Raw genomic sequence first — 12,772 nt, 5'->3', positions numbered from 1 at the left:
TGATGATCTAGAATGTCTTCTATCTCCTCCTTCTTAGTAGTAGGAATTGGACATGGCTCTAATATCGGCTCCTCATCTGCACCATCATCATGATACTCTGTTAAGTCTAAAATGTTGAAAATAGGAGAAATGTGAATACCATTCGGCAACTCCACCTCATATGCATTTCCTAAGTCATGTTTCGTCAAAAGTTTGCAGAGGCCAAATTTCTTCATTTTCAGCTTGTTGTAAGTACCGGCTAGAAATCTTTCTTTTCGTAAGTGTACCATGACTAGATCCCCTACTTGGAATCACTTATGTCTTATCCTTTGATCAGCCCTAGCTTTATAGTCTTGATTCATCTTGGTAATGTGTGCCTGAACCTCCCCATGTAGACACTTGATATGTTTAGCAAATTCTTCAGCTTCAGCACTTGTCCTCTCCCCTTGCTCTATCTTCCTCAATTCTGGTGCAGTCCTTGGGCTACTTCCATATACAATTTGGAATGGTGATCTAGCAGTACTCCTATTTACAGAGTTATTGTAAGAAAACTCTGCTTGTGGTAGAATCAAATCTCATCCCTTGGGCTTATCCCCAACTAAACATCTCAGCAAATTGCCCAAACTTCTGTTTACCACTTATGTTTGGTCGTCAGTCTGCGGGTGATGTGTGGAACTAAATTTCAAGTCTGTTCTCAACTTTTTCCACAATGTTCTCCAGAAATACCCCACAAATTTAGTGTCTCTATCAGAAACTATACTCCTTGGGAGACCATGTAGTCTTACCACCTCTTCGAAAAACAAGTCTGCATTATGGACAGTATCATGAGTTTTGTGGCATGGAATTAAATGTGCCATTTTGGAGAACCTATCAACCACCACAAATACTGAGTCATTACCCCTTTGTGTCCTCGGCAATCCAAGAACAAAGTCCATACTTATGTCCTCCCATGGCTTTGATGGAATAGGAAATGGCTGATATAGTCCAGTATTGTCACTAGATCCCTTGGCAACTTGACAAATTTGGAAATTCTATACAAACTTCTTCACATCCTGTGACATTTGAGGCCAAAAATAATGTTTTTTGAGAATGGCAATGGTCTTATCTCGACCAAAATGTCCTGCCATCCCTCCATTGTGTTTCTCCTTAATTAGATTTTCCCTCATGGAACTCCTTGGAATGCATAATTGACTACCCTTGAATAACATACCATCTTGAATTAGATAGTCTAACCACTTAGTTCTGTCTACAGCAACAGGCTCTTTACAAGCTTTCCATGCTTTAGCAAAATCAGGATCCTTAGAGTACAGATTCTTGAGTTCATCAGACCCAACTACTTCAACCTACATTACTGTAAGCAACAATTGTCTCCTAGTTAGTGCATCTGCAACCCTGTTACATTTTCCACTTCTATGCTTCAACACAAATGTATAGCTCTACAAGAACTCTACCCACTTCATATGTCTCTGATTCAATTTACCTTGTCTATTTAGCTACTGTAATGCCTGATGATCAGTATACCAAAAAAATTCTTTTGGCAATAAATAATGCCTCCATTTCTTTAAGGCCTGAACTATTGCATAGAACTCTTGATCATAAATAGAGTACTTGTTTTTCGCATCATTCAATTTTTTACTAAAATATGCAATAGGCTTACCTTCTTGGATCAATACATCTCTAATAGCACTGCCACTAGCATCACAATCCACCTAGAACACCTTTTTAAAATCTAGAAGTACCAACATAGGTTGTTCTATCACCTTCTTCTTCAGCATTTCAAAACTTCTCGTAGCTATTGCAGTCCATTTGAACTCTTTTCTATCCCCTCTTATTGTGTCAGTCAGGGGTGCACATATGCCACTGAAATGCTTAATGAACTTTTTGTAAAAACTAACTAGACCATGAAATGATCTTACCTCAGTAGCAGACCTTGGAGTAGGTCATTCCAAGATGGCTTTAACCTTCTTTGGATCCATTTTGAGACCTTCAGGTGATATAACAAACCCCAAGCAGACTAATTCCTTTTTAGCAAAGGTACACTTCTTCAGATTAATTAACAATTTCTCTTCCCTTAACCTTTCAAGGACACTATGAATATGCAATAAATGTTCTTCCAAAATCTTGCTGAAAATTAAAATATCATCCAAATAGACAATAACAAATTTTCCCAAGAACTTCTTAAGTACCTCATTCATAACCTGCATGAAGGTTCTTGGGGCATTTGTCAATCCAAAGGGCATGACTAACCACTCATAAAGACCCTCCTTGGTCTTCACGGTTGTTTTCCACTCATCTCCTTCTCGTATCTGTATCTGATGATAGCCACTCTTGAGATCTATCTTTGTGAAGTATTGAGCTCCACTCAAGCAGTCCATAAGATCATCCATTCTTGGCAAAGGAAACTGATACTTGATGGTTATCCTATTTATAGCTCGAGAGTCTGTACACATCCTCCACTCTCCATCCTTCTTTGGTGCCAGTACTGCAAGTACTACACATGGCCTCAGGCTCTCCCGAATCAAGCCCTTCTTCAATAGCTCCTAAACCTATCTATTTAGCTCCTCAGTTTCAGTAGGAGTCATCCTGTGAGCAGCCTTGTTAGGAAAACTAGCTCCTGGGATTAAATCTATCTGATGACTGATTTGCCTTACCGGTGGCAATCCTTCTGGAACATTATTAGAGATGATATCTCCAAACTCATCTAGTAAATCTGAAACTTCAAGTGGTATTTCATTATTACCTTCTTTATCTTTCCTAGGGATCAAAGCATAGCACATACGCTGATGTTTCATGCCATATAAAAACTTCCTTCCATCAACAAAACAAATCCTAGCACTCCTACATACCTTTTTTCCTTCCTTTTTCATGGACTTCAATTTTTGGTGAACTCCATCCTTTGTTAGAGAGTATGTCTTTGCATGATCATCATGTACTGCATGCCTATCAAACTACCACGGTCTACCCAAAAATAGATGGCAAACATCCATTGGAATAACATCACAAAGAACTTCATCATGGTAACTCCCAATTTTGAACTTCACTAAACATTGTTCACTTACCAAGACCTTATGATCATCTTTCACCCAAGCAATTCGACAGGGCTGGGGGTGTTTCTCCCTCTTAAGTGTCAGCTTAGAGACCATCTCCTCTGATACCAAGTTATCAGTGCTACCACCATCAATGATCACATCACAACATTTATCCTCACACTTGCACCTGGTATGAAATCTTCTTTGTCCTGGTTCAACCTCACCACTTAGTAGGACCCTTTCATTTACTAAAGTCTCTCCTCTTTCTGCATCCTCTGAATGTGATGACTGTGCATCCTCATCCACATGAGAAACCCTAGCTTGACCCTCAGCTCTCCTATCTGTCCTTCCTTGTCGTTGAGGGTATTCAAAGGCATGATGACCTTCTTCATTGCAATGGAAACAAGTACCAAGGAAGCCTCCTCTTCCTTGTCCATGTCCTCTACCTCTTCCTCTCTGATTTCCAAAGTCTTGATCATGGGAGCGATTGAAACCCTCATTCCTCTGGTTCCTGCTAGTACCCACATCGTCATGTAATGCCCTGCCTGGAGATCCTTGGAAACAAGGATGAAATACAAGCCAAGAATTTATTTTTTACAAGTATGAATGCACATGACAACATCATACAGGGATCACAATGATCGCAACGGAAGAATTTTCCACAATCTTGGCAACCAATGAATCTCCAAACTCCACTACCAAACTGACACACACAAACAAAGACAACAACGACAATTCACATGATGAGGGCACAAGAAACAACCACTCATCAACAAAACACCAAGCTAGGGTAAAATGCAGAATCCTGAAATCTGGCTAAGCCTGAAATCTTGAAGCCCTAAAAATTGGCTAAGTTTGGATTTCTGAAGCCCTAAAATTTCCTAGAATCCATAACTTATCTCCGAGAGGTCTGAAACCTAACTCAAAATATTTGTCACATATATTAAAATATATCTTAAGTAATACTTAAACGATATATTTTAAACCCCAAGAGACATAAACAGAAACACAAAAACTAGATTTCAAGAGAAACTGACAGCATTCAAAAAGCAACAACATAGGGTCGAAGAACACCCAAAAGGGTATCCAAAACAACTCTCAGAAAGTTTGGACCATGAAGAAAAGTGCCCGCTGTCTACCCGCATAGGTTTTTACAAAAAATTGTGCGACACTTCTTACTAAGGGAGGGCAACACTTCTCCTTAAGGTGTGTGACACTCTTCCAGTGTCGTACGACATTTCTCAAGAAGGTTTGTGACACTTCATAGTCTCGTGTGACATTTCTCAAGAAGGCGTGTGACACTTTTCCAGTGTTGTACGACATTTCTCAAGAAGGCGTGTGACAATTTATAGTGTCGTACGACATAGTTTGTATGAGCATGCGATACATTTTTATGTCGCACGATGCTGACGAAATGTCACCCATAGAAACACGACAACACTCCTAGAAGCAAAAAGGACCAAAAATAGAGCAAAGAACCTCCACACTAGGGAGTACCAAATCCACAAAGGCTCAAGGAATGAACACTCGAGTGCAAGAACAACACAGAAAGGAGAACATCTAACCATCTAAACTACAGCAGCAAAGAACACACTGAAATAAACATTGCAGTAAATAAAAATACTAGAAGAAACTAAATAACCAAATTAAGTGCACAGATCCTCCCAACTATCAATAGCATCATAAGACCATCGTGGGTCCTAGCCATCCCCGGCACGTAACATCCCAAACCACCGACCAGATCGTCGGTACTGTTGTAATAGGGATGTCACTACTAAAAACATGCAACAATATAAGCATAAAGAAATATAACATGCTAGTAGAAAAGCATAATATAATCCTACAGCAGATAACATCACCTATCACATGCTAAACAACAATAAGCAACAGATACGCTAATACAACAATTCACAGCATCTAATCATATGCTAAACATCATAATAAGGGAATGTGTCAAATAAAATAACATCATCTAAACATGATATACAAGCATCCCAATGAAAGCATAAATCACAAGGAAGCATACTCCAGAACTCGAAGTACCAAGTGAAGACATCCAGCAATGGTCGCACTAGGACAAAAAGATCGTCTCTGTACACCGATCTGTAATAGTGGTGAAGGTAGCTACGCCTCCCAACCACATGGAACCCATAGGTTCACACCCACTGTGTTGATGGAGATAAAGACCCAACCACCAACACACATAAATCACAACATCCATGGCTAATACTCGTGCTAGACAGTATGATGGTTGAACCAAGAACCTAAGACAATGCAAGGAGTACAGGTCCTGGTCAGACACTCAATAGGCTACTATGTAGGGACTAACATCATGGAGAGTTGCTTGGCATCGAAAAGCCCAAGCTTGGATCAAGTATGAAAACTCTCACAAGGTACTTCCCTCTTGAGGTACTCCCTTGGAACCATCACACGAAGTTTTATTATCTTAAGTTTTATTACCAGTCACACATTTTCTTTAGTTATCACTTAATCAAGCTCCTCCCAGCCATACCCATGGCGTCATGATCGTCGGGCTATGAGATAGAAGCCCCCTCCATATGCTACCCTACCCTACCCATGCTTATCCTACGACAAGTGCTCGTGGGCATGCATACTCCCATCCCAACCCCAATGATCATAACTTTCGACAATATCATGGAAGATCGAGCCTCGCAAGTCACCCGACAAATGTACGTGCACGTACTTGTGTGTGGCGCACCACCATGACGAAGATCACAACACAAGGACAGGAATGAGAACACAATGCAAAGAAAACACCCAACTAAAAGCAACATAGGAAGGATGGATTCTACATGAATCCCAAAGCCAAAAAAACCATACATCATTAAATCACTCAATCAGCCTCAATTCGAGAGTATGGATTCTACATGAATCTCAATGATGCAACAAGACCAAACATCATGAACTCACTCAACTGGCCTCAATCTGAGAGTATGGATTCTACACACATCTTAGCATTCACAAAACAAAAGCAAAGGTCCAAAAGAAACCATAACAGGTAACAAATCACTCAACCGAACACAAAGTCAAGAGTACGGGTGTGACACGTATACCAATGCAACATAAAAGTGCAGAAGTCGTCTGACTGATATCCAAATGAATCATCCAAGTCCACGACCCACATTGTGCCAAGAAAATCCAAAAAAATAGGGCAGCACGCAAAACGAGGTAAAAACCCCAAATTTTAGAAAAATTCCAAAATTAAAACCCATTTGACTTTTGGGTTCAAAAACCCCAAAAATCCAAAAATAAATAGAATTGGACACCATATGCAAAAACGGCTAGCATAACGATGTAAAATCCCAAACCCTCATCCCAAAAAATAGGAAAATGTTCATACCCGCCCAACCGTGTAGAACTAGCATACAGAAATAGAGGGGAACACTAGTTCTCAGCCTCCAAACAAATGGCTACCAAAAATAGAAGCAAAAATGGAGCAGAAACAATAAAACAGGAAAGCCCTACCTCATAGCCAAAAGGGCAAAACAGGAATCTGAACCATAAAATAAATATCCCACAGAAGTAGCTGAAAATCGCGATAATCCAAGGTTTCCCCAAGCTAGATCCAACAAGCCCAACCTTGCGACGATCTCACGCCCGTAGCTTCCACAACGAACAAAACAGTAAATCCTCATGAAGAGGATTTTGGGTTTTACTCTCCAACTTTCCAATTTGAAAGTGAGAAGTGAGGAATTAAATTCCTCTTTGGATACTTATTCACTTTTCGGCTGAATAATTGATTAGGGCATTTAACCAGCCAATCTAGTTAAACCCCGAATTGACCCAAACGAAAATAGGCTATTCCTATAAATAGGAATTCATCTATGGCAAAGTTGCCAGAAATTAAAATAAATCAATTAAAAAGCTCGAAAACCCAAAAACACATAAATCTCCTTAATAACTTTCGCAACAATGTGAACCTCTAAATGCACAGACATGCTTACTGGTATAATCACATAATGCAAATGAGTTCGGATTTAATAATCACCGAAAGGTTTAATTTAAACACTTTAATAAAGGATACATTGACCATATAAGGATGACATTGGTAACATATGAAAGGCTGAATCACTAACTCCATGTGCCACTGCCAGGGATATAAATCTTGCACACTAAACAACATGATCAAGTGAAATTGCATATAATAACATAGTCGAAGCAATAAGTGCATTAAATCACCTAATTTAACCATTTATTTAATTATATTAAAATAATCTATTTACATCACTCACATTCACATAAAGCATAACAACGCAGGAATGAAGTAAATAACTATAGCATTAAATCCATCACATAACAAAATCAGAGGTATGTCCAAATACCAGATAACCAGATATCATCATAAAACACACTGTCATTTCAAAATGGCATCATCATGCAATATGATTAACTAAACAACATAGTAGTCTAAAATCTATGATACTAGAATCAAGATGTAACATCTAACCCTCAGGTCCTCTCAAATATAAACATAACATGAGTAACAAATATCTCTCTAATCAAAAATGTAACAAGGTAAATGTCCACAGCACATAACCAAATAATCTCACATGAACAATCCATTTAATTACATATGCATTTAATAATGATTGATTACTCTGCATTAAAAAGGCATTAAAAACACATAAGCAAACACAGTCATAAACATGACTAACCACTGCTACAGGAACCTAGTCCAGTGTAGCATGGTAATAGAACATAGTGCAATCTATGTACACATCTCAAGGTAATCACAAAACAACCTCCTGATACCACATCGATCCTGGTAACCACTGGCACAAACCTCAATGAACCATAAATCACATCATAATCTCATAGATCAGTCAAAAGCATAATCAAAGCAACTGATACAGAAACATAAATTGAAACACCTTGATGGTGTACACCACTCAGGGTCACAATCATGATCCCATCACAACAAAAGATCAGCAAGGTTGCATCCATCAGGATGACTAACAAAAGTCAAATGGGAGAGGCACTACACTTCATTTTTCTTGTGGGTTTCATTTTGGCCTCCAGATGAGCTACCACTACCCCTTCCTCCTTGACCATGCCCTCTTTGTCTCCCTTCAAACCTCTTATTTAGCTTCTCTTCAACTTGTAGGGCAAACTAGTATACCTCTTCAACGTTGGTCATTCTTACCAGACTTAATTCCTCCTGGATGCTAGGTCGCAACCCACTGATATAACGAGCAACCTTCTCCTTATTTGCTTCTACATGCCCTGCTCTAAGCAGAAGTCAATAAAACTCCTCTATATATTCCTGGACTGATTTTCCTACTTGCTTTAACCCATGCATCTTCTTAAACAAATCAAGCTCGTAGTCATCAAGAATGAACTGCTTCTTCAATTTGTCCACCATGTGATCCCACCTTGTGATCTTATCCTTTCCGCTTCTATTTCTTTCCAATTGAACCTCTTGCCACTAGATTTTGGCATGGCCCTATAGTTTGGCCTTTGCAAACTTAACCCTATCTGGATCCCTCATATCCTCATACTCAAAGTACTCTTCTAGTTCATTGATCCAGTTGATCAACTCATCTGGTTTCAAATTTCTTAAAAATACACCCACATCAATTGTATGTCTTTTCTCAAACTTAGTAATGGGCCTAAAAAGCATTTCCTCTGCTTGATTTAGAACTTGCCCATCAAATTCTCCTTCTAGTCCAATTTCTTCTTCTTCATTGTCATCCTCACTTTTGTCACCTGCAGCAACATTTGTTCCCCTACGGAGCTCCTCCTGTAATTCTTGCACTTGCCTTTGGAGGGCTCTAACCTCCTTAGGATTAATAGGTCCAGCCCTTCCACCCTTCCACCACACTCTCTTCATGGAGGCATCTTCTTAACTCAAACCCACAACCACACAGTCTTGGTGCAAACTGCCTCACAGTCGGCGCTCTGTCTACACACTCAGGAAAACTAGCTCTGATACCACTTGATGGGGACACGAACCAAGCACAAAATGGACACAATAGGAAAGGAAAAATTTTATTAACTATAAAAATATGCCAGTGCACTTAATGCAGAGAAATAGACTCCAAAACATGCCCTATGGGCTTACAATAGCATAAATCTGGAGATAAATTCTTCTCCCAATACCTTCTCTCAAACTCCACTCCTAACTACCTTTTACAATGCCAAAAATATTCTTAAATAGACCCCAGAGGGTTAAGGATTAGGAATACATTCTAGAAAGTGATAGTAGGCATCCACCAACTAAATAGAAGGCTCTAGAAGTCGCATTAGAAGTCGGCACAAAATTAGAAGATTCCAGAAACGGTAACCAAGTTTTTGAGAGGCATAAATTTTGAACCGTAGCTCCAATTGACGAACCATTTACATTTTTGCAAAGCTCTCGAAGCTCTCTATAGCCCTATGGACCAGCTCTACTCATCCCCCATTTTTTGGCCTTGGTCAAGGTCATTTAATGCCCCTAACCTGACTTTGAAGTATTCTTAGGATGTCTCCAGAAATTGAAAAACTACGATAACTTTCAAACCGTGGGGCCTTTTGACCTAATTCTTTTTTTGGAATGCTCTAAATTACAATGACAATCTTTCAACCAATTTTCACCTTTTAGTTCACCAAAATGATGGCTCAATTACATATTCCTATTTTTTCGGCATTTACATGTATCCCAAGGTGATTAAAAACTCTAACCTAGAACACTAATAGTGGAACTGTGAGAGTTGGAACCTTTATTTGACCCAAATGGGTATCTAGAAATGAAAACACATGAAACAGAAACTAAGTCTAAGTACATTTTTTTGGATGACACAAGATTTCCCTTATACCTCTTGATGCTCCTGCATCAGTTGGTTAGGAGTTATTGTTTGAATTTGGGAACCTTCACCACCATAGTGGATCTACGCATTCTACCTTTGGGATTGTATGACATTGTGTTGGGCATGGATTGGTTAGCCACCCATCAAGAAAATATTGATTGCCATCACAAGGTGGTACAATGTGTGAATGACATAGGTGGGCAAGTGGAACTTTTGGGAGTCCAGAGACCAGTCTTGCTTCATATGATCTTAGCAAATTAGTTGAAGTAGAGTGTGCAGAAGGGTTGCTAGTTGTTCCTTGTGTCTCTCTATGATCTCGAGGAAGCCAAAGGCCATATAGTGACACTCGATGATCACCCACTCCTTTGTGAGTATGTAGATGTGTTTCTTGATAAGATTCTAAGTATGCCACCACAACATGACTTTGATTTTTAGATTGATCTTGTACCACGAGTGGAGGTGATTTCATGAGCTCCTTACTGCATGACTGCTTAGGAGTTGAGTGAGCTTAGATTGTAGTTGGAGGAATTGTTGGCCAAGGGCCATATTCGTCCTAGTGTATCATTGTGGGGTGCACTAGTTATCTTCGTGAAGAAGAAGGATAGTTTGTTATGTTTGTGCATCGATTACCAATAATTGAACAAGGTAACGATGAAGAATTGTTATCCTTTGCCAAGGATAGATGATTTGTTTGATCATATAAAGGGAGCACGAGTGTTCTCAAAGAATGATCTGAAGTCAGGATACCATCAGCTTCATATCCAGGAGGCTAATATTCATCGAACATCTTGTCATACACGGTATGGGCATTATGAGTTCATGGTTGTACCCTTTGGGTTAACCAATGTGCCATCAATATTTATGATTTTGATTAATAGTGTATTTCACACTCACCTCGATCAGTGTGTCATTGTATTCTTGGATGACATATTGATCTATTGGAAGACTGAGAAGGAGCATGAAGTCTATTTACGTCAAGTTTTGTACTGTTTGAGAGACCATCTATTGTATGTCAACTTGAGTAAACATGGGTTCTTCCAGTCTAAGGTGAAGTATTTAGGACACATCATCACTGGTGATGGAATCATAGTGGATCCAGAGAAGATTTTTGCTATCATGGATTTGTTGGCACCCACTAATGTCTCAGAGGTTTGTAGTTTCATTGGATTGGTGAGTTACTACCATTGCTTCATGAAGGATTTCTCATGAGTAGCCCATCCCATCACTTCTCTTTAGAGGAAAGGGAAGAAGTTTGTTTGGTCAAACTAGTGTGAGGTAGCATTTAATGCTTTTAAGGAGTGTTTGATCAGTGTACCAATCCTTACAGTGCCTGATCTTGTAGGTGATTTCATGGTTTGCATAGATGCTTTGTTGGAAGGCATGGGTGCAATGTTAATGTTGGATGGTCGAGTGATTGCTTTTGAGTCTAGAAAACTCAAGGACCACGAGCTTAACTACCCTAAGATTTGGAACTTGCAGTCATAGTGCATGCCCTTGTTCATTGGAGGCATTTTCTTTTGGGACACAGGTTTGAGTTGCATAGCGATCATAGGAGCTTGCAGTATATCTTTACTCAGCCAAACCTGAATGCATGATAGCATCATTGGATGGAGTTCTTGTGTGAGTATGACTTTGATGTTTATTATATTAAAGGGAAGGAGAATTTTATCACAGATGCTTTGAGCAGAAGGCAACATGAGGTATCAATGATGTCATTTGGAGTAGACTTGCGAAGCCATATCTTGGAGGCTTTTCCTAGTGACACTTGGTATTAGGAGGTGACGGCAGAGATTGAGTCTAGACATACCCTTCAGGGGTGGTTTTTAGGTTATATGCTTGAGTCTGATGGAATACTATGTTACATGGAGCATATCTACGTACCCATGTCAAGTGATCTTCATACCTTGGTTTTGTCAAAAGCTCATTGTGATTTGTATTCCTCACATCTTGGAGTCAAGAAGATGCATGCTGAGACCTTTGGGGCTTGGGAAGATGCTACACAACTAAGGGGATTGTACCCCTACCTTTTTGTTGGCTTCCTGGAGTAAGCCTATGCTAGTGGGGGAGGATGTAGTGTCACTCATGTTTGCAGTCTATACCTTATCTATTTTATTTTGAGAGATACTTGATACTCTTATTTTGTACCTTATGATGACCCGAGGGTCATATGTTATACTTTGATTCAGTACATTAGATGCTATATTGCTATGTTATTCAGTTTATCATATTTGCAGGTTCATGCTATTTTGAGATGACAATAGATCTATGATGATATTTGGTTATATGGTTTATTTGGACATATATGTTGGTTATGTTATGAGATGAATTTTATGCCATGGTTAGTTACTTCATTCTTGTATTTTTACACTTTCTGCAAATGTGATTGATGTAAATGGATCAAATAGGTATTTTAATACATGTTGCTTCAGCTATGATATTATATGCAGTTGCACTTGATCATGTGTTTTAGTGTGCAGGAATTATATCCTTGGCAATGGCACATGGAGTTAGTGATTTAGCTATTCATATTTTACCAATATCACCCCTGTATGGTCAACATATCCCTATTCTAATTATTTTAATTAAAACCTTTTAATGAGTGTGTCTGTGCATTTAGAGGTTTTCTCTGTCATGAAAATGTTAAGTGATTTTTTATTTTTTTGGATTTTCAAGCTTTAAATCTTTTTGGATTTAATTTTTGGTGACTTTTCCTTAGGTGAATTTTTCTTACAGATAATAACCTATTTTCGTTCGAGTCAATTCAGAGTTTGGCTACTCCAGCTGGCTATTTGGCATAATTGACTATTCACTTGAAAAGTGAATAAGTATTGGAAAAGTGAATTCATTATTCACTTTTCACTTTTTAGAATTAGAAAATTTGAGAGCTATTTTAGAAATCCTCTTCTGAAGGATTCTTATTTTGTTTGTTCTGGGAGTTGTGAGCATGGGATCTTTGCG

At 38.9% G+C, this 12,772-nt stretch overlaps 1 protein-coding gene across 1 annotated transcript; it reads left to right on the top strand.

Moving 5' to 3' along the window:
• Positions 1-10,465: 10,465 nt before the first annotated feature.
• On the top strand, positions 10,466-11,299 carry LOC149565123 (uncharacterized). Its single transcript, XM_089816271.1, has 2 exons — positions 10,466-10,614; positions 11,125-11,299. Exons 1-2 carry the CDS (start codon positions 10,466-10,468, stop codon positions 11,297-11,299), a joined length of 324 nt encoding a protein of 107 aa, XP_089672397.1.
• Positions 11,300-12,772: the final 1,473 nt, after the last annotated feature.

The sequence above is a fragment of the Cupressus sempervirens genome, chromosome 3 (genome assembly GCF_028749045.1).
Source record: "Cupressus sempervirens isolate cs-2001-9-10 chromosome 3, ASM2874904v1, whole genome shotgun sequence".
NCBI lineage: Eukaryota > Viridiplantae > Streptophyta > Pinopsida > Cupressales > Cupressaceae > Cupressus > Cupressus sempervirens.
This window is presented reverse-complemented; position numbering and strand designations above follow the sequence as displayed.

Bases quoted from the DNA above. Each gene is read 5' to 3' on its own strand.
- LOC149565123 (XM_089816271.1), top strand. From the start codon at position 10,466: ATGAAGAATTGTTATCCTTTGCCAAGGATAGATGATTTGTTTGATCAT. The intron at 10,615-11,124 runs GTATGGGCATTA...GTGTTTGATCAG, and splicing joins CGAACATCTTGTCATACACG to TGTACCAATCCTTACAGTGC.